This window comes from Hipposideros armiger, unplaced genomic scaffold (assembly GCF_001890085.2).
Source record: "Hipposideros armiger isolate ML-2016 unplaced genomic scaffold, ASM189008v1 scaffold_131, whole genome shotgun sequence".
Lineage (NCBI taxonomy): Eukaryota > Metazoa > Chordata > Mammalia > Chiroptera > Hipposideridae > Hipposideros > Hipposideros armiger.
Genome location: NW_017731481.1, coordinates 1387190 through 1410209, shown reverse-complemented (window position 1 = coordinate 1410209; position 23020 = coordinate 1387190). Strand labels below are relative to the sequence as shown.

The window sequence follows — 23020 nt, the reverse complement described above, 5'->3', positions numbered from 1 at the left end:
GGATGAAGGAGAAGGGGAAGGGATGAGACAATACAAATTGGTAACTACAATATGGCCTCAGGGATAGAAAAGACAGTCTGGGGAATATAATCAATCAATAATGCTGTAAATATTTTTTAGGGGGCCAGATGGACTCATGTCTTGTTAGGGAGACCACTTCGTAGACAGTGTAGAGGCCTGACCACCGCACTGTATTCCTGAAGCTGATGTTGAATAATATTGTATGTCAACTATAATTATATATACACATAGTCACGGGACGTGGAGTAGAGTGTGGGAATGGAGTCAATGGAATTGTAATAGATAAGTATGATATTGGGGGTTGGGAGGGCAGTAGATGGGAGAGGGGGGTTGTTTCTGTGTGAAGAGTGAAAAGGATAACTATTGCATTATTCTGTACACCTGAAACTAACAATAAAAAACACACAATTATGTCACGTCATAAATTGAACTTATAAGCCAGCTCAAAGAACTCTAGGTAACAAAGATTCCCTTGGTCATCGCATTCCCCGGAGGTAGAATATCCCCATTTTAAGGGTAAGAAAACTGAGGCAGAAGTACTGAATTTACTGGTCTTTCTTTAGATACGGAAATTTAATAGCATAAAGTATGCTAGGAAATGTATACTGTGGTTTTGTTAAAAAAAAAAAAAAAGCCCAACTCACGTTTCATCCAGTCCATGATTTTTATATGTTAATGCCAAGAAAGAATGTTTTATGGGAGTGTGCAATTGTTCTCCCTGCTACCAAGAGCAAAATCTCAGGGGTGTACTCCAAATCATTCCAGTTTCCCTTAGTAACTACTAAATAGCTATGAATGTTATCTAAGTATTTTAAAAGCTTGTTCTTAATCCCTATTCTACTTCTAAGGTCACAATTTCCCCATGTTTCCTAAAAGCTATTTGAGATCTGTCCCAAATATATTTTGGGAAAAAATTTAAGGCATATCCCCTAATTGTATTATTCCAGAATCTGGTGGAAAAGTTCCTATTTACCCATCTCAACCCTTCATTTATAAGTTTTCTGTCTTATCCCTTCCATACAGTTCTCCTTCCTGAAGACAACTCAAAGGTGAGCAGCATGGTACAGTAGAAAGACTGGATACAGAGTTGGGAAATGTCTCCCCAGCCTTAGATGTCTCCCCAGATCTTATTTCCTGTAGATCTGGACAAGTCAATGAACCTCTCTGGACCTTGAAGGCTCATCAAAAATGAAAAACTTAGACAAGATGATCTGGAAGTGCTCATCCAGGTCTGAAAGACTTTTTGTTTTAACCTGCTCTTCAGCAGCTTGATCATTTTAGATACCCTTTTTTTGGTTCTTCTGCAATGCTATTGCGTGTTTCTTAGTTGAAGGACTTAGAAGAGTAGACTGTGTCCTAAAAAAAGTACATTATGACTTTATTTGATAGTAAGACTTTTATTTAGAATCGCAAGCTACTTTTGAAGTCAAGGATTTATCCCAGATATAGGGAAGGGGGAAATGGATAGGGATACGGATGAGACAGGCTTAGCCATACTGTGAGCTGCTGAGGCTGGATGATGGGTACCTGCTGGTTCACTATTCTATCTACTTCTGTATGTCTGAAATTCTCCATAATATAACATAAAAAAAACCCCCGACATCACTGTCAAAGTGAGGAAGGAATACCTAACTGGCATTATTACAAGGTTCTTTTCTGCAGTCTTGGCATAAGGATAACTGCTTTTTCACACCATTTCCCTTGGGTTGAGATAGGATCTACAAGACATGAAACTAAGCAGAGCTACTCAAAGTTGAGCATAAATTAAGGAAAATGAACCAAAAAGGAAATTCTTCAACTGATCTCAAGGTTACCACTGAGAAAATCCACGGGGTGGGGGTGGGGGTGGGCGGGGTAACATAAGAAGTGATGAAAGGCATTGACATCTAGAGCAATATGGAACTTACTCCCACAGAGCTATGCGGTATGTTTCCTATAGTATATGTTCCCTAACTTTTCAACAGCAAAAGTTAAAGCCCTATGTGAAGCGCAAAGTGAGGAAATAAACAAGACCCTCTGGCAGGATGCCTCGCAGGGTGTGAAATCAAAACGGAAAGGCAAGGGATTTCGGGAGTAAAGAAATCCTAAAGAAAGAAAAATGGGGCTCCTTTGGCGAACAAGAGTATACATCCCAGGGGAGCCGAAAGACATGGGAAAAGAAATGATAGGTGAAGGCGCTTCCTCGTGATGGTTAATACTCCTTCAACCCTCACGAACTGCATTCCTCCGCGCTAGAGGAGGGAGGGCCGTGGCGCCCCTGCGATTCGGGTAGACCGAGGAGTCCATCTCAAGAGGGACCGGCCAGAACCGGGAGGGCCGGGGAAGAGGGCGCGGCGCCGCGCTGGGGGACCAGGCTCCCGGCACTGCGGCGGCGGGTGGGGTTAGGACTGTTCCACTGCGGCCGAGGGGGCGGAACGCTCCGACCGGCCGGGCAACCCCAAGAAGCGGCAATGGTGTCTCCTGACGCCGGCGCGGCGTAGGGAGGGCGTCCCCGGACCGCAGGCCCCTTGCGGGGCGCCTGGCCCCGAACCCCACGCTCCACTCTCGGCTCCCTTGAAGCCAGTGACCTTCAGGAAGGGGCCGCCTCGGTCATACTCACCGACCGCGAGGCTCCGGGGACCCAAATCCCTCTGATGGCAGTTCCGCCCGCCCTGGCCCGCCGCCGCCAGCACAGGCGTGCGTAAGGACGTGCGCGCGCCCGCCCTTTGTCTACGCTGCTTTGACGTGACCCCTCGTGTCCCATCCCCACCCCTCCCGCCGTCTAATCTCACGCCCCGCACCCTCGCGCCGGGCGCGCGCCGGGCTAGGCGGGGACCCCGAGGGGCGGGGCGAGGCGGTGCTGCGTCAGCCACGTTGGGTGGGAGCGCCCGGGGACCGCAGAGTCGCCCCCTGGAGGGTGAAGGGCCGCTGCCCCAGGCGGTCCTGGCGCTGCAGATTGTGGCTGTGCGCCCACGCCCTGGTCGCCTGCTCCTCGCGTGTCACGTGCCCCCACGATTCCTTCTCTGATCTGGGGGGGTGCTTCCTAAAGAGAGGTCTCCACGTTCCTGGGCTGCGCTAGGGCCTGAATACTGGCTACTGCTCCAAGGTAGAGTAGCATAGGTTCTGGAGAAGGTGAAATCAACCCTGATTAGCGAGAAGAGGCTTCAGTCACTAAATTACCTTGTCATCTTGGGGCTGTTGTGACTATGCAGTGAGGCACAGTTCTGTATGTAAAGAACTTAGCTCACGGCCTGGCACGCTCAAGAAGTGTTAGCTGCCATCACCATCACTGCCACCCACCGCTGCCACCTTCGTTATCCCTGAGTCTCATTTGCCTCACTAGTGAAGCCAAAGCGTTCAAGGGGTTGGTGTACACGATCCCCGTGTTCCCTCACAGCTGCAACATTCCAACGTCTACCTCAACTTGGAACCAATCTCTCTACTAAAGTCTAACTGATGCTTGCTGGAGTTTGCACGTAGATTTCTCTGCATCTCTTCCGACTTCAAACGCCTAATTTATCAAACGCCAAGTTTATCATCTTCCCTAAAACCGGTCCTCCTTAAAAAACAATTTAGCTGTTCTCTTTCCTGTTCTTAAAAGACGTTTTTGGGTTTTTTTTTTTACATTTCTTTTTTGCCTCCAGTACCAAGCCCGACAGCTCTAGTTTATTCTACATACTATTGTCCGACTGCCATTCCATGCTAAATAATCTGATCATAAATCTTGAGGGTAAAGTCTACATTCTTAGACCTCAAAATCTGACTATAAGAATGATGGCTCTGCTCTAAAACACTGGACCACTCATTCCCTCACTAAATGCCACCACACCTATTTGGGACTTATCACATGTTCATGAACTCTTCTTTATCCATTCATTTAACAAACCTTCATTAAGCCCTTACTATATGGACAGTTTTTGCCAGGGTCTTAATGATACAAAGTTGAATAATAAATGCATGAGCATGTCTAATACTGGATTGAGTTCCATAAAAGAAGAAACTGGGCATCATACACTTTGGTGTCCTCCCCAATGCTAGGGATAGGGTTTTAAAGTGGCCGCCACCATCTAAAAGGCTCTTTGGGTTCTTAGATCTGGTCTTTTTTCCTGCCCCATAATCAGTCGAAACTTAGAAGTAGTCCCTCATCTCTGCTCTCCTTGTGTATTCATGTTTACATTTTTTTCACAATATTTACCGTCAATTACAGTTTTGTATATAATTTTGAAATTAATAAATGTCCACACATATTAGAAACTCAGCAAAAATGGTGTTGATTCTTTGCCCAACCAAATAGTAGGCTCAGTTGTGAGATACACACACACACACACACACACACACACACACACACACACACACACACACCAATATGCACACATTCACTAGCACACGTTCTAAACTCCTTTAGTACAGTACATATTTGTCTTTTGTGTCTGGCTTATTTCACTTAGAATAATGTCCTCCAGATTCATCCATGTTGTAATATGTCAGAATGTCCTTCCTTTTTAAGGCTGAATAATCCATTTTATGCATATACCACATTTTCTTTACCCATTCTTCATCTACTGATGGGCATTTGAGTTGCTTCCACCTTTTGGCTGTTGTGAACAATGCTGCTATGAATGTGATTGTACAAATATCTGAGAACCTTCTTTCAATTCTTTTGGATATATACTCCAAAGTGGGATTGCTGGATCATGTAGTAATTCTGTTTTTAATATTTTGGGGAACTGCCATTTGAGATGCAATTCTTTGATACATGAATTGGGAGGAGAGATCTGGGCTCGTCATATAAATTTGAGAGTCATCAGAATAGGGATGATACACATGGTGGATCAAATTATTACAAGAACACTTAGACTTAAGAAACAGAATTTGCACTTAAGAGCAGAATGAAGAAGATAAGTTTCAATCCATATCCACACCATAGTCTTCAATTTGAAAGTACACAAACTCTTCTATACTTGTTGACCTCATTCAAAAAACAAGGTTTTTTCAATCACAGAAATCCTAGGGATTCCATGAGGAACACATCCTTTCTCACTACAATACTACATAGCCTTCTAACTGGCTTTTCAATCGCTCTCCCCAATGTATCCTTCATATAGCTACTAAAATGATGTTTAAAAAAGTAAATCTGATTCTTAGTCCCTTGCTTAAAAGATGTTTAATGGTTCCCCCGTTGAACTAGTAGTTTTCCATTGAACAGGATGAAGGCCAAACTAGCAGCTTCAGGCGGAAAAAAAAAGTACACAGATTCAGTTTTGCCAATTCACAGTAGAATGATCTGGTGTTTTGGCAACTGATTTTTAGTAATCAAACCTACAGGAGACACTGATGAAAAGAGAGGGCTCAGTTATTAATTTAGGTGAATAATGAAAAATGCAAAATTAACTGGAATAATGGAATCCATTGGTAGCTCATACCCTTAGCAGTAGGAAAGTTTCCTTGGGAAACCAAATCAACATCAATAAGTTGTCTGTTGACTATAACGTTTTTTGAACAGTAAAAGGAAATGTATAACTGTAAGGGATCTGGCAATTTGATATACCCCCAAAATTCTACCAGTACAGGATTCTACCTGCCAAGCAGTAAACAAAAACATTTGGCTGAGCAGAACACCCTCTTGGGTGAATATGGTAAACTACTTCTCTTTGGTCAGCTCTCTATTTTCTGAAATTCACTCCTACCTACCATTATCACCTCTGTTAAAACAATGGTTGCCTTTCTGGAATTCTCAAGGAAAGAAAAGGGGAACTTCCAATCACTTTCATAATAATTCAAAATCTTTAGTGGAAATCACACATATCAAAAAGACCAGTTAAGCTAACTAAAATGTAATTTTATTCTTTGAAAAAAATTTTTTATTGAGCTACCATTGGTTTATCACATGAATTTCCATCCAGCACCATACAACTGACTCCCTTTATCCATTTCGCCCTGCCCCCATCCCATTCTCCTCTGGTAAGCACACATTTTTTGTTTGTATCTATGAGTTTGCTTTGTTTTGTTCTTTTTTTTTTTTTAATTGGGGAATTTGGGGGATGGGAACAGAGCTGGGGAATTGGGGGAAGGGGAACAGACAAGCTGCTGTCGTTCTGTTCCTCAGTCCAGTCGTGGAGGATGCCGCCCCACTGGCCCAAGTTGGCACCATCATTGTGCTCTTCCCGGGCGAGGCAGATCAGTCGCCGGCCTCTGGACGGCTGTTCACTGCGGCCGCTGGCCGCTCATGCCGGCTGCCGGCCACACAAGGTAGCCCACGGCAACCCACTGCCACAGGGGCTGCAGCCTACGCCATCGCCAGTGACTCATGGCAGCCCAGCTCCAGGCTGAGCCGCCGTTCAGCATCTTAGCTGGAGAGGGCAGTGTCACCGGCCCTCACATGTGGGATCCAAACCGGGGCCCTCTGGCATTCCAAACCAGTTCCCAACCATTGCGCCACTCGGCCGGCCCTGTTTGTTCTTTTTTTTAAAAAAATGTATTGCACATGAGTGAAATCATACAGTATTTGTCTTTATCCATCTGACTTATAAACTGTAATTTTTGGCAAACATTCCTCATCTTTTAGAAATTCCTTACACCAGGAAGTTTTCTCTGATTTTCGCCTAGGTGTTCATTCTTCATGCTTCTCCAATGCTCTCTGTGTGCCTTTAACATTATTTATTTTTATGGATTATCTATTTATATGTTTGGCTCCCCTCACTGGACTGTGAGTTTTGTTTTATTCATCTTTCTATCCCCAATGGTTAACATAATGTCTGGCGTATAGTAGTTGCTAAAAAAAAATGTTTGTTGAATGAGTGAAGGCTACATCATGACTACCAGAAACTTGACAACTTATTTATGTATTTAATAAAATCATGAAATGAACTAGTACTTAATGCATTATATTTGGTAGACAATACATGGGGTGTGTGGGAAAAATAGTAAAAGGGGTTCTTAACAGCAAAGATTGATATTTATCAAAACTCACTGAAGGGAAACATTACCTAGATAGGAAAGAATGTCATAAATTAGACCAGTTTATCTTAGTCTGGATGTTTCAGAGGTCAAGGGAGTCCTGGGCCACTTCTGTCTTTTTGAGATTATCAGAATAAAAAAAGTTACAGGATTACAATTGTGGTATACAGTACATGTGTGTATTTCCAATATTAACAATTTTAACAGGAAAAGGGGCAATAAACAAAGTTTTTCTGTTTATAAAAACATTAAATATTTCTTCAAAGTGCACTACAGGTAATGTGATCTGGCATTGAGACTACAAATGTGAAGTTCAAAGATGATGAATGAGCAGTGTTTTTTTTTAATCCTGCCTGTTAGCTATCTCTGTGGTTGGATGTGTAACTTCGTCATCAGAGATAATATCATAAGTCTAGACTCCAGGCCCCCTGTAACTGTGAGTGAGACCTGACCCACGTGGTATTCCAGGACTTCCGCTGACATGAGTTGCATTTTTTTCAGAGGCCCATTGAGATTTCAGAAACCCTAGTTTCATTAGAACTACATTACAACACATTCTAGGGGTAAGTCACCTTTACAGCTGGTTACTCATATTTTCTGTTCATTCTTACCAGCTTTAATTTTAGAGAGTGACCCCCAATCCTGATAGCATACCCTGTGGGGTCTGCCCACTCTATTCATGATCATCTCTTAATGGAGTCAGGACCAGAAGGCTGTACAGGGAGCGGAGGAAAGAGGGGCAGTTTCAATAGCATCCCTTATCAAATAAGGAAGCTGCCCCTGTGTTCACGTTGTCCTGGAAGCAGGCATGTTTGGCTTCTTCTAGTCTTTACCCTGTTCACCATCTGGCAACACAGAGGGAGTCAGCTGGGGCAGGCCCTTTAGAGAGAAAAAGAAATAAAGCAATGCTGCTTGCTCACCCATTATGACTGCATTTATATAGTCTGCCACTGGCACACACAAATGTAACCCAAGAAGTCAAGCATCAGAAGAGATAAAAAAAATTTTTTTAAACAACACTTTTATTTAAAATTTGTCATCCATGAATAATAATCTGAGGGAATGAACACTCTATGAAAAGAGATTAAAATCTTCCAAAGATTAAAGATCTCAGAACATTATAAATTGAAACTAGAGGATACTTGGCGCAAATGCTCGTTATTATTCCAACCCCCAAAGTTCTGTGGATCCTAGGGGTGACCAGCCCGGGGCCAGCAGTGAGTGTACATGGTAGTCTTTGTCCTAGGCTTCCCAGCCCCTGAGAGGAGCAAACTGATATGCAGTTTTAATACAGGGTGATAAATACAACAGGGAAAGTGTAGGATCATAGGAACAAAGGTAGGTCTGGCTTCCCGGTTTAGGTAAATTACACCAAAAAAAAATGTACCTGTAAAAAAAAATGTATATATATATATATATGCACTATTTTAAGTACGCCTGTTTTGAGGTAGACAGTTTTCTCAGACTCTTATACGACAAAAAAGGGAAAGGTCAAATGTTCACAACACGAACTGTTGAAGATGTTATTTATTTATTTATTTATTTATTTATTTATTTATTTATTTATTTATTTAGCTGAGCCATCCTGCCACCTGTTGGCAGCTCAGCGGCTGCTCAGCTCAGGCTAGGACTCGAACCGCTGTTGCTCAGAGCTCACACTCTTGAGCAAGCTCTTAACCAACTGAACCATTTGGCCAGCCCTGAAGATGTTTTAACAAACCTTTCTTTTGGCAAAAGTTGAAGGCACAAGATGATTTCAAGTAACCAGAAAAGTAGCTCTTTCCAGATGGGGAGGGAAGTGAGAGTACCTCTCTGTGCTGCCACTCTTCTATCTTAAATGTAAAGAAGCTCTCCTGGACCTCTCCTGCACATCCAAAAAATCTCCTGACACTCTCTGCCAGGCCTTTTAATGAATCACATAGAAAAAGCTTTATTTACATTTCTTCTGTTTTCCACATTCCAAAGGCTTCCCTGCAAAGGATACGGACACCATTCCCAGGTTTTCTAACAGAAATCTCATCTCTTTGGTCAGGAAGTGAGCCTGCCCATGTGAGAAAAGAATTCAAGGCATTCAAGGCCTTCTGGGGGCTAGGAGTTGCCTCAATCCTATCTTCCCACTATGAATCCAGGAGCAAGAAGAGTCTTAACAGAGTTCCAGAAGGGAGGGGTAACGCGTACATCCTGGGCAAGTAATTCAAGCTTTGCCTATGCAGAAAAAGTAACTCCAGAGAGCTCACCCTATGTGTGGACCCTCATAGAGTTCAATTTCATTCTGATGAGCAGAACTGTGAACTGGGTACCAAATAATAGTTTTGTCCTTGATTATTGTCTCCAAAAAGCTGCTGAGCACACTCTAAAGAGAACAGAACTGGATGGTGCCCCCGGAGCCTGGGGTACCTAGTGGCAACACCGCCTGGAAGGCCATCACATCCTCCACAAGAACCTGGTGTGGGAACACAGGGAACTTCCTGGAAGGAGCCCCAGCCATTAAAAATGATGTGCATCTGCACTGTCTTCTAGAAACCCAGCCCTTGGGCCTGCACAGTGCCTCGCAGAAGGCTCTCTGCACGGTGCACTGCTCCAGGCACAAGGTCGGAGTCCGCAGGCGTTTCGGGTTCCCCAGAGTCCCGATCAGGTGCAGGAAAGCCCAGTGAGTGGGTTGGCGCTGGTGAGCCGGGTGGTGCTGAGCCCGGGACGCTGAACACGGGACATGAGCCGTCTTCAGAGTCTTTGCCCACAGCATCTTCAAACCTGTGCACGGATGTCAACGCGAGCCCCTTCCTGTCTGCGAATACCACTTGTTTCTTGGGTCTCTGGGGTTCAGGAGGTCGTGCGAGGCAGGAGCGGAAGGACGACTGGGGCCGCAGCTCCCTTGGGCCCGACGGGCCAGAACGCAGGAGCTGCGGCAGGGATGCGTGGTGGCTGAGGCAGAAGTGCATGGGGCAGTGCAAAGAAGACACACTGGCAACACTGGAAACTTAGACAAAAAGGGAAGGAAGCTCTGATGATAAGGCAGAAGGACCAGCATTCTCAATACAGCCTGCCACCTCACTGCACTCCTCCTCCCCTGGGGTCCCCTACTCACAAGAGTGTAAAGAAACTGGACAAAAAGAAGCAGGCAAAAAGTGGCAGTGGGTTGGTGGCCAAGTGACAGCTGTCAATTCCTGGAGACAGGAGTACTTACCCCACTCAGGTCCAGGCAGCAGTGTGTGGCAGGGATGTCAGCTCCTCTAATGTGAGACCAGTGTCCCCAGCAGGAACTATTTATATGCTCCTGAGCCCTGAAGGGCCAGAGCACTGAGGCTGCTTCATGTCTTAAACACTTGGTTGGGGAAACGAAAAGGATATGACAAGAAGTGTGACTCAGACCCTTTTCCCCAGGCCACTAGCATGCCACCCCTGACCAGGCAACTTTAGGGGTCACTCCTGGGTTACCTATATATTGTGGAGACCTATAAGGAAGATGATGATGACAAAATGGAAAACCTTTTTGGCTGTGACACAGATTGCCTTCAAGTAATGAGAAGTTTCCCAATATGCTGCAGGCAGTTTCCCCTGAGGTCCCCAGAAGACTTTCTCTGCCTGTTTGTGAAGGCGTCTGCTTTGCTGCTTCTCCTTATACTATTTCATGCCGCCCACTTTCTTTCCTCTTCTCTCCACCTCATGGTTTCTTCCAAGACTTTTGTTCCTGCCTTCCCTCTGTTTCTGTGTTGATTTACTACTAGGTACGTGCGCGCGCGCGCGCGCGCGCGCGCGCGCGCGTGTGTGTGTGTGTGTGTGTGTTGTGATCAAAAGAGAGAGGAGTGTGTGGCACTCATTGACCAATTTAGAGAGTTCCCATAGGTCCTTGGGCATGGATCTCTGGTTAAATCAGTTGTGGCCAGGATGACAGGTTCATAAGGCACAAAGTCCATCCATAAGAATCCCACCTGGTGTGAGTACCTGGATGGCACTCCTGGGCTCTGCAGCCAGTGCTGGCATGATCAGATTTATCTCAGGAGGTGGCACCCTCCTAGTCTCCTGTGCAGACCCAGTTTTCTCTGTCTTCCAAATCCTAACGCACACCAAGTCCTCAGCTCTCTGCATTTTTCACTTCATACTTTTTCTTGAATGTCCTTACCCAATTTTGACAATTATTTACTTACTTTCATATGCTAACTCCCAAGTCTATATATTTAGCCTTGACCTTTCTCTTGTGCTCCAGACTCGTAGATAATAGTTTTATTTCTTGATCTGGGTGGTGGTAACACCGGTGAGTTCCCTGTGTAACTTTCAGTATATATGTATGTTTTAATACTTCAATCAATCAAAAGTTTATTTAAAAAAAACAGCAAGGAGGTAAACTTGTGAATTATGTAATAATTTGGAGATTTTCTTATAAAAATAGCTTCAGGAAAACAAAATATATCAATTGCATTTTTTACTTAAAATATAGTGGACATCTTTTCATATCAGTATATTATAGATGTAGCTCATTTTTCATCATGGTGCATAGTATCATAATCATGTATAGGGTCCATCATACTCTATACAGACATTTAGGTGATTCTCACTTTTTTTGATAGTAAAATAGTGCAACATTCTTGTATATATACATTTGTGTATAGATGTGAGAATTTCTCCATGACAGCTATTTAGAATGAGGACTGTTAGTTCAAAGCACATGCACATTTAAAATTCTGATAGGTACATACAATGGGAAATCTTTGGAAGGTTTTATGCCAGTTATGACAATATCTGAATTTCCTTTGATTTCAACCCCATCAAGTGCAGAGTCCCTCAATTCACCATCTGAAGACATGGGGACAAGTTTTCAGGAGTGTAGGACTCTCCGTATCAGAGCACCAGGTGCACCAGGAACCCCCTATAGGACTAGCATTGTCCTCTCAAGTCAGCTGGGACCTCCTAGGAGGCAGCAGACTCTGCGGACAGGGACTGACTTGGTGGGTGGGGTCTCCGAGCCTCCCTGGGACCTTAGGCCAGCGATTCCATTTCAGGAATCAGCTTCCTAGGATGTCAGATACCGGGTTGAGCCAAATTGGAGATTTTCAAGTGTTTCCTTTATAGCAATGAAACTTTGTCAAACTGAAGCCAACACTGGTCAAAACAGTCCTGCTCAGTAGAAATGGGGATAGAGGAGCCAGGTGACAACATGAGAGTCCCCTCCCTAGTCCCAGTGGAGACCTCAGGGCTCAGAGGATCTAAGTGAAAACACACATCCAGGCTGTTTGGATCTTTTGGGTTACCAAATAAAAGAGATTTGCACTGAAACCCCTCCACATTATTCCCCCAAATTTCCTCCCTCTTTCCTCTCCCCTCAGGAAGAGCTCCTGAAACTTAAAAAAGAAAATTTAAAAAGCTGAGCACCAAAGACCAGTGGGTGAGCAGTTCCGGAAGGCGGGGGAGAAAGAGGGGAACAGGGATGGGGCAGGATGTGGTTTAGCTAGTCTCTCACTTAAAGTTTCTCTGAAAAATTCTGATCTATCGTGTCCCAGCTGACAGAAAGAGGGATGTAGCTGGTATATGGGAAGGTGGGGACTGTTTAGCGGGGCAGGACCTGGTCATGGGATATAAGGGTTTGCTGGGCTGTTCCAGGAGGGTGAGCAACTGCTGAAATTAGCAGGTCGTGGCTTCCATGCTGGTCCATCAGCTGGCACTCATCTGGGAACTGGGTGGATGGGGGTTCCTTTGTGCCTTAAATCAGCTACCTCAGGAGCTGGGACATCATGTCTATCTTGGTGATGAGTGAACGGAGGCCCCACATGAACCACCAGTCGAGTTCTCTGGGCAGGTGAGGCGCGGAGCTGCCTGCCTGCAGAGCTAAGGAAGCTGTATCTAAGCTGTACTCAGCGCCCCACTCAGGCCTTGCCTTCCAAGTCAGGAATGACATCTGTGGGTGACCAGTCCTTCCTGCCTAAGGCCCCAGTCTCCCCATCTAACATCAGAGAGGGTTGGACTGGAAGGTCTCTGGCTTCAGTTTCATGTCCCTTTTTCTCTGGATCTCAGAGCCTGGGTAGGGACTCAGACAGCTGGAGCTGGGATCCCAGTTCCACTGCCTACCAGGTCTGTGACTGGCAATTCATCTCACCTCTCTGGGACTCAGTTTCCTCCTCTGTGAAATGAGTGATGCTAAATGACTGCTCCCATGTCAGGGACAAATTGGGTGCAGTTGGTTGACTGAGCACCCAGCACAGGGCCTGGAACACAAAACACAGTAGGGGTGGGAAGGGAGGCTGTGATTCTGAGGGACACCCCCCCACACACACACACAAGATAACCTGACTCTTCTATTCAGCCACCAGGTCCCCAGTATAGCACCAGTGGCAGATCACACTCATGAGACCGATGCAGCCCTTTCCTCAGCATCGGGGCACAGCTGGGACATTCGGGGGCACTGGGTCAGCTAATGGGAAGGAGAACATTATGAGTCTTCTGGGATTTCCTGAAGCCCAAGAGGGAGGGGTCGACCCTGTCCCATCTCCCTAACATGTCTACCCTAGACCTATTACTACTGGGGAGAGGCAATATTTACTTGTAATATTCAAATCTAACATTTACTATTTACATTAAAACCCTATTTCTTTTACAAATTGGGAGTTGTGGAATGCTTCTTTCACTTCCAATGCCCACTGAAACGAGGTTCAGAATCTTACATTCCTCCTTGAATTAAGACATCTTGCAAGGTCATCAGCTTATTGTATAGGGGAGAAGGGACAGACCCCTCCCTGGCTCCTGAAGGATACCCAGAAGTCCCTGTTACTCAGAGGACAGGTTCATTTCAGTATCCTCAGCCTGGATAAGGAGGAGAGACAGCTCCTCAGAGCTCCTGGGATTTAGAGATTGAGGGTGCTTTCACAGGCATTGACAAACCTCCTGAAATGCAGGCGTCTTTAAAAACAACAATTGCCAAGATGACTTCCTGCCCCAGGACAGTGGCTGCCTTTTTACAGCTCTAGAAGCAGAGGGAACGTTTTCTTCTCTTGTTGAGGTTTCTTTTGACCAAATATTAGGAACTTGTGGTTTTCTAGTTCAACCTCTGGAAGTGCGTCAGCACTAAGCAGGGAAAACAATGTAAAAAAGATCAAAATGTGAATCTGGACAGGAGGAAGACAGAGGAAGACCATTTGCAAATAGTCTAAGAGCTGGCAGGACTTTCCATTCTCAAGCTCCCTCTAGGAGTTCTGTGATTATCCTTTACCTAGATTTGAATCCTTCTGGGCTCCTCATCCGACTCCCAAATTCCTTTTCCTGCTTGTTTCTTATCAGGGGAAAGCTTTGTAATACAGCTTTTAAGGCTACAGCTGGGACTTGTTCTGTAAACATTACTGTTCCCTATGACCTAGGGTTTCTTGCACTTCCTTATACAATTCTCTTGAAGGCAGAAACTCTCTAGAAGGCCCCCAGCCTGTCTGGTATGGCACTCCTCCCTGGCTGGCCCAGATAGATCATGGGTGAGCTCTGGTTTGCCAGGACGAGTCCATAATCCTGGCCAGTGAATGACCCCAAACTCTCCCTTGCTGCCCAGGGGGACTTCTGGGAGCTTGTGATTCTGAGGCCCATGGCCTTAGACAATCACCAGTTTATACACTCAGTTGTGTTGTTACCAGCGAGTCCTAAAGGGACAGATGAACCAGAGCCCATAGAGTTTGTAGCCCCTGGGATGGCTGTGTTCTTTCCCAGTCTTGTATTGTGGGTAGGTCATGGTGGTGTGGTGGGGGCGGTTTGAACTTTTCCTGTTGGGAGTTTTGAAAGATACGGGATGAGAGGGGAGGATGTACGGAGGTCCATAAGGGGAATCCCACCTAACTGATCATCTCTGAGCATGCGTGGACAGAGCCCTTACCAACTAAACTACTGAATGCTTTCGATCTGAGCAAAAAACAGACCCTACTCTGAGCTTACCCCCAGTACCCACCCCATGATCAGGAGCTAAAGGGTTCCCACCTGCATTTTGAACTTCATCCCTTGGAAATGTCCTGCAAGAGCAAGGGCCAGATGAATTTCTTGGCACTTCTGAGTTATCTACCTCCTTTCTGACAGCTGCAAATGTTACCCAGACACTCAGCAGGTGGACTCTGCCAGGGAGGCCTTTTCAGGACAGCCAGAGGCTGAGGATAAATCCTGTTTCCTGGCAGCCCAGGCCCTTCCTGATATGGCACAGCCATGCGGGAGAGTGGTCATCTAAAGTAAAGAGTGATAAGGCTATCCTTTCCCTCCAAAGAGAAAGAAAAGCGGAAGTTCCCAGGGCTGGTCCAGGGCCGGGGGGAAGGCATGGTTGTCTGATGGATTTCTCCTGCAAGACTGTGAGGCTCCTGAGAGCCAACCCTACATATAGGAATACTTACTGTCTTGTGCCTACCATATGGTATGGAGGGACAATTTATTGTATCTTTAAGCTTCCAGTGGCCAAAGATACACTGATAGTTAACAAGAAGGGACCCACATTTGCAGCAAAAGTCTATCTCAGCCGTCTTTTTACTTTGATGGAAATGTTATATACAGAGAGTGCCCCAAATATGTATAAACATGTTAAGAAAGGATAAAACTATTAAAATTGTAATACTCAATATATGCCAATAACAAAATATGAATACAAGTCATGTGTATACGTTTTTTGGCACCCCTGGTACATAGGTATATAAAATACTGCACTCAAACTTATCACAGAATAAATACTAATAACCATCAAATGTATGTTTTTTACAGTGGTTTACCTTTTTATAGCTTGTATTTACAGCTACTTTTTTCCATTTCCCATTTCATATTTCCTTCGCCCTCAGCAAGTACCTCTGCAGTCTGTGGTTGTTTGCCTGGTTGGGGGACTCTGAAGGGTCTGGGCCATTAGTCATTCTGCCTAGATTGGTTTCTTATAGTGTTCCATTGACATTAATCACAGGGCATGACGATACTAAGAAATGTGCTAAAGAACCTCTTAAATTCCACACACAGTTTTCCTAACCTCCATTGCAGAGTAGCAGAAGGAAGCATGAGTGCCTGAGTAATACCATGGCTTTATAAAGACAGTTTCTGCTTTAGATGTAAAGATGAATAAAACTCAGGGAGAAACACCAGAAGAAAAAAACAGCTCAGTCTTTTTTTCACGTTTCTTGGCACTGAATCCTACTAGACAGTTTCAGCAGAGGCTCCCCACTAAGCAGCCCAAAGCAGCCCAGGCATGAGGCAGGTGCTTTGCGTTTGCGGGAATAGATTGCATGATCTCTACACATTTTGCAGATGACTACAGCTGAAGAGACCCAAGAGCTAAGAATTAAAATTACAGTAATGCTACCCATTCAGAAATTTTTGGTGGGAGCTTCACGTTCTCAGTCTTAAGCAGTCATTCTCCAAGAATGCACTAAAGACCATACTAATGATAGCAATAGGTATCATTTTGACTACTTAATATCTGCTAAGCAACATGACTGGAAGCTCTGCATGCATTATCTCAGTTATACTCACTGTCCTTGAGGGCTTTATTCCCATTTTATAGTGACAGATAGAGAGGCTCAGGAATATTAAATAACAAGGAAGGAAAATAATTACTAAGAACCTAAATTAAATACCTAGCCAAAGTGTCTGTCAAAGAAAGAGATAAAGACATTTTTAGACATACAGACACACTTAAAGTTCACCTTCCACAGGCCTTCAATGAAAGAACCAGTAAAGAATGTACATCAGGAAGAAGAAATGTGCACCTAGAACAATGTAACAGGAATAATGAGAAAAAGAAGAAAATTAGCATATATAGATTAGTACTAGTTTTGAAATAAGACATTAAAAGACATTCTAACTAAAATTCCAGATGGTTATCACATGGGAGAATTTTTAGGCAAGTTATAAATACTATAGATACCCTATGATTGTTTAGTACATCACTCTCAGAAACTGATGTGTCAGACAAAAGTAATAATAAAGAGGATTTGATAATACAACACGATTGACCAGGCAAAAAGACAAATAAATCCTAACAAGCTGTAGCTTATTGTTAGATCAATGGTGCTGAAAATGGTCTCTCTTGATATTATGATTCCCCCAAAGGTATGCCAATCTACATGAATCAAATTTCAAACATATATAGATTTAAAAAATAAAGGAAAGTCTGGTATTTTATTATGTGCAACTCAGAATTAACATGCAACAAAGAACAGAAAAATAAAGACCTAGAAGTATATATCTTATTTGAGAATATAAATATAAAAGCTCTTTAATAAAATATTATTTTGGAATCTGCTGGAATATTACACAAAAAGAATAATCCATTCTGACTATTCAGAGTAGATTTTACTGTGTGATTGTGAGGGCAAAACAGTAAATCATCCCATGACTTTGATTACTCTCTGTTGACTTTAAAATACTAATAAATAACATACATAGTAAAGGAAAATTAGAGTACAACATGAAAAGGAAAGATCTCCTTTCTCTCCTCACCTGAAACCAAATTTGTCTCCTCAAAAAAGATTACTGTCTATATATTCCATGTCACACAAAGTGGTTTAATAAAGTATTGATATACTTTAAAGTTTCATGAGCTCAAAGCAAGAATATATTATGAACACCACAAAGAGACATTAATTAAGTGTTGTGTTCCATTTCATCTGCACCATCTTCTCTTTTTTGTCATAGTGTTTTTCAGGATGTCCTTCTTGGTCCCTCACTTTTTCTGCCTCGCTTGCGAGTCTGTCTGCAATCAATGCTATCGCCAGTCTTTCTCTTGCCTTCTTCATTTTCCTTTCCTGCTTCCTGATATCTTTCTCAGTCACCAGAAATTGTTTGCAGAGGAGCTGTGGGTTACCCAGACCAGCTCCTGGAATCATCTCGGCCATATGTGAGGTCCTGGCAGGAGTGTGCGTGGAGCTGCAGTGTGGACCACCTGCGAGGACACCCGACAGGGATTCACTTGTGCAACCAGGCACAAGCTTGGGCAAGGTTTTGGCAAGATCGAAAGGACTTAACAGTTGTCCCGTGCTGCTGCAGGCCTGGAGTCCTTGCAATCTCTTCTGCCAGTATACCTGTTGGGGCTTGTCCAAGGTTTCCTCCCATTGATGGCATCTGACCTCATTGCCAGGGTGGGATGTGATTCTAGTAACTGGACTCTTGAATATGTAACTGGACATTCTCAAAGGGATGGATATGCTTAAATCAGGCTTTAGGTTAGATTGGTTTACCCAGTCACGATGCTTCCTCTGTGAAGTCTTGACCATCATACTTCTTTTCCTTTTACTCTATAAAAATAAATCGTGAAATTGGATCCAAATAATAAATGACGCCTGCTTTCTTAGGACAATTACCTTGGCTGTCTTGTACTTCCACCCTCCCTCTGTCCCTCTGATGGATATGTCCTGCATCTGGGACATCATCAAGCCGATTTAGGTCAAGAACAGAAAGCTTAAGGTCAAAACCCAGAACCTACTCTGTCATTTCTCCTCCAACATTTTGTAAGACCCTCTCTGTTATGCGTATGATTTTATTCTCCTTTTGTCCTTGTCACTTTCAACTGCACAAGTCCCGGTACACTCTCTTGACATTCAGTCCCGAGTCTTTCTAAATCCCAAATCCTACCATTCTTCTGTGTTATATGGTTAACCCATTGACCACTTGGTTTTTATAGCTTCTTTAGAGCTTAAGTCAAAAGCGACATTACCAACCAACCCATTCTTAGTAACTCACCCCCATTTCCCAGAAGTGGTTTACATCAACCCAAATAGTTGTATTCAAAATAAATAATTAAGAAAACCTATTCACCCACTACAAATTTCTGATTTCCAATATTTTTTTCAAACACTCATATAATAGATACCCTATGCCAGATCACCATATTCTTATCTTAATTTCTCCCCTCGTAGTCCTATCAGTGAGAAGGCAGGGTTCTTTGGAAAAGGCAATAATGCTGGGAAAAATAGAAGGCAGCAAGAAAAGAGGAAGACCAACTATGAGATGGATTGACTCCATAAAAGGAGCCAAAGGCATAAGTCTCCAGGAGCTGAGCATGGCTGTTGAGGACAGGATATTGTGGATGTTACTCATTCATAGGGTTGCCAGGAGCCGACTCAATGACACATAACACATTTGTATAAATCTTGGATTCCATGGACTATGATCTCAACAATTCCTTGGAATCATCCAAAATTCCTTCCCACTTATCATATCTGCTTTGTAAAACTTCAAACCCAAAGATCCTGATTATCTGCCATGCCCTAGCTACTGCTGGTCTTATCATAAGTGCATGATATTTTGGTGCCCCTGTAAATACGAAATAATCTGCACCCACTGGGAAGCATCCGTAATGCCTGGAGATTGTCCTTTCTTTTTATGTGTTGGCATATTTGCTCCTTGATTTTTCCCAAAGCCTGTGTCGTTTTTTTCACTTTTCCTTTTTCTTTCATATATATTCAATATCCTTTAATTTGTCTGATATTTGACAGAGAAATTGTAAAATACTTCGAGGTTGAAATTTTACTGCTATAGTTGCCAAATCTGCAAATACTTGTGATAAACTCTCACTGTTTTGCAACTTTTTCTAATCATATTTAAAGAAATTTCTTTTATCCTCCAATGGTGATCTGGACCTCATTCCTTCTTCCTTCTTATTAAGTTCACCCCCCCCCTGAATATTCCCATATCACCCCTATACTTCCAATCTCTATGTGAACTGAATCCTTCCTTCAGCATTTACATATCTACAAGTCTTTCCTAACCACACAGAAATCTCTCACCTGATCTTCCTGGACCCTTCCTCAACTACTGCTCTTTCTACTCCCTCCCCTTAGTGGTGAACCATTGAGAAAGGTCATCTATATCATGTGTCTCTGTGGCCTCACCTCCAACCTCCTCCTCAGACCATTCCACACTGCCATCTGCCTTCACCATTCTAGGGTAAGGTCACAATGACTCCTTTATTACTAGACCCAGCAGGAACTTTCCATTCTTCATCTGACAAGATCTTTAAGAGGAAAACTTAAATATATTTGGACAACTTATTTATGTAAATACTATTTTACAGCTGTGAATATTATAGAGTCTAAATACAGAGCAGGTATATCTGATAAAATTCAACTTACAAAGTGAGAGTGACCTTAAGTGGAAAGTACAAACTGGATTTCTGGAACTCAGCACACAAAAAAAAGAATGTAAAATAACTCATTAATTTTTACATTGAGTGTATTCAGAAATAAGATCTTGGCTCTAATGGGTTATAACATACAATTAAAATTGCTTTCATCCCCTTTACTTAATGTGGCTACTAAAAAAATTAAATTTCATAATATAGAGTGCTTAATGCTTCTATTGGACAGTGCTGGTCAAGCCATGAGTGAAAATAAAGCCCACAGAAACTGGTCAGGGAGAATTTTTCCCAGGAAAGGAGTCTACCTTGACACCTGCCACTAGATGCAGCAAACACACACACTCTCTCTCTCTCTCTCTCTCTCTCTCTCTCTCTCTCTCTCTCTCTCTCCTCTCTCTCTCCTCTCTCTCAACAAAACCAACCTAAAAGTATCCCAGAGTCCCACTACTACTTCTCAAATGCCATGAGGCTGCACTCCTACATAGTCCTAACTAGACTGATTTCAAGAGAGAAGTCAGAAGTCAACATAATTTACCAATTAGAAAGAACCAAAACCGGAGACTAAGGGTCAAGATTTTTTGTGAAATCCCCTCTCTTTAGTTTCTGTTAAACATTCAGCACATTTGGAAAACTTTCTCAGGGAGGATTGATTTTTAAAATCACTTTATCTTTACTATGTAAAAATATACAAGATATGTAAGGAACTATCACTTTAGCCAATACATGAAAAGGAGATGATAGAACACAAATATCATTATGTCTAAATCACTACTAGATTAGTGAATCAGTCAGGGGGCAGAAGATATTGGATTAATTTGGACCTTATTAGGCTGATCCTGATTAGAGTACCATCATATTGATTGTTTTATGCTAGGACCTCTGAAACATGCCAGCCCCTCCTACTGTTGAACCACCAAGGCCCAGCAACCAGACCAGTCATTTCTGGCAAATCCCCTGGCTCCACCCCTTCTGACGACACCTGGAGGATCTTCCCAAATCCCACTTGTCATGGCACTCTTCTACCTGCCACACCCAGGGAAACATTTTCTCCAAGGCTCATGCTGTGTGTGTGACACTTCTCCTTGGGTGAAGGGAAGGTCAGGGTGCAGACCCTGTGAGCTGCAGGAATTAGCACAGGACGGTGGTTTACTGACAGAGAACCTTTAGTGCGCACAGGTGCTAGGGTCCATGAAGCCCCAGTGATTCCTGGATAGCATCAAAGAAGAGGATGCAGGAGAGCGCAGGTATGTTTGCGTGTGTGAGTGTGCTTGGGGATGCCTGTAGCATGACATACGTGACACTGGTAATGCATTCAACAATGTCGTTCCTTGATTTAGACACTCTATGTTAGGGAGTGTTTCCTACATACATTTAGGGGCTAAGTACCCATACTTTGGAGCTTATTGTGTCAGAAGACTATTAAAAACTTTATTTGTAATATATAGATACAGCATCTGTGATATGCCAGGTGTTCCAAGAATTTTTCTAACATTAGCTTCTTTAATACTCTCCATAGCCTTATAAAGTAGGTACGCTTATTATTATTGCCAACTGACAGATAGAGAAATTGAGACACCATCAAGAGAAATAACTGGCCCAAGGTTATTTCTGGTAACCAAGGTTATACCTAGTAAGTGGTTGAGATGGAATTTGAACATCAGCTGTAAGCTCCATATTGTATGCTCTTAACCATGATATTTGCTCTCTAAAGACTTCACTTCAGTTTGGACTGAGAGTGTGAGTTCCTTTCTGTAGGTTGGCTGGGCACTCCCTTCTCCATTGCTCTCTTATGGGGCCTCTACATAGGGCAGCTCAAAACATCAGCATCTACTTGCCCAGTTCCAGCACAATGAGAGAGAGGGGAGGGAGAGAAAACAGATGGAGAGTAAGAGAAAGAACACAAGAAGCAAGTAAGATAAAAGTGACAGGCTTTTGTTAATTAAAACTTGGATGTGACATCCCATCACTTGGCTGTATTCTGTTGTTCAGAAGCCAGTTACTAACCACTGAGTGGTTACACAAGATGTGTTCACCAGGAGGCTGGGAGCCACTGTGAAGGCTACTCACCCCAGAGGCCGACAAGAAGCACTTGGGTCTGACTCTAAGTTTAACAGGAGACCACTGGAAGGTTTTATGCCAGTGGATAAAATAGCTGAATTTCCTTTCATTTCAACCCCTTAAAGGTGAAGACCTGAAAATGAGGCCAAGAGGGGCAGTGACTTTCCCAAGATCCTGCTGGAACCCAGGCCTGGTTTGAGTGGTATTCGATGCTACACCCCACCAACCCCTTCATGCAGTTCATCCATCTTAGTTTGTGCATTAGACGGGTGACACCAGCCCACAGGTGCTGTATTATCTCACATACAGTAGTTCCCTCTTTATCCACAGTTTCACTTTCCACTGATTAAGTTACCCATGGTCAATCATGATATTAAAATATTAAATAGAAAGTTTCAGAAATAAACAATTCATAACTTTTCAACTTTGTGCCATTCTAAAGCATGTGATGGAATCTCCTGTCACTGTCCCTCCCAGGATGTGAATCATCCCTTAGTCCAGTATATCCATGCTGCACACACTCCCTGCCTGTTAGTCACTTGGTAGCTGTCTTGGGTCTCAGGCCCGCTGTCATGATATCCCAGTGCTTGTGTTCAAGTAACCCTTAGTTTCATAATAATGGCCCCGAAGTGCAAGAGTAATAATGTTGGCAATTTGAATATGCCGAAGAGAAGCTGTAAAGTGCTTCCTTTAAGTGAAAAGGTATGTATGTATAGGAAAAAGCATAGTATATACAGGATTCAGTACTATCTGTGGTTTTAGGTATCCACTAGGGGTCTTGGAACGTAATCCCTGCAGATAAGGGGGGACAACTGTACTGCCACATTGTCCCCAGAATGGCTGTATAAATTTGGAATTTCACCAATAACCTTTAAGAGTTGCCCTTTTTCCATACATTCACTATCACTAAAAATGATCAAACTTGAAAATACTTGCTAATAA

The 23020-nt window shown here is 43.4% G+C and overlaps 2 protein-coding genes across 2 annotated transcripts in view; both read right to left on the bottom strand.

Annotated features, from left to right (window-relative positions):
• Positions 1–2756, bottom strand: part of GPAT4 (glycerol-3-phosphate acyltransferase 4) — a 37644-nt gene extending 34888 nt beyond the window's left edge. Inside the window, exon 1 of the mRNA XM_019649276.1 lies at positions 2621–2756. The gene's annotated coding sequence lies outside the window, so the exon portion shown is untranslated. The remainder of the gene's footprint in view (positions 1–2620) is intronic.
• Positions 2757–17079: 14323 nt separating this feature from the next.
• Positions 17080–18240, bottom strand: MBD3L1 (methyl-CpG binding domain protein 3 like 1). The gene has a single exon (XM_019649245.1). It carries the CDS (start codon positions 18159–18161, stop codon positions 17526–17528), a length of 636 nt encoding a protein of 211 aa, XP_019504790.1. The 5' UTR covers positions 18162–18240; the 3' UTR covers positions 17080–17525.
• Between the last annotated feature and the right edge of the window lie 4780 nt (positions 18241–23020).

What these genes read in the sequence shown, in the direction of transcription:
- MBD3L1 (XM_019649245.1), bottom strand. Translation starts at nt 18,161, where the DNA reads ATGATGGTCAAGACTTCACAGAGGAAGCATCGTGACTGGGTAAACCAA.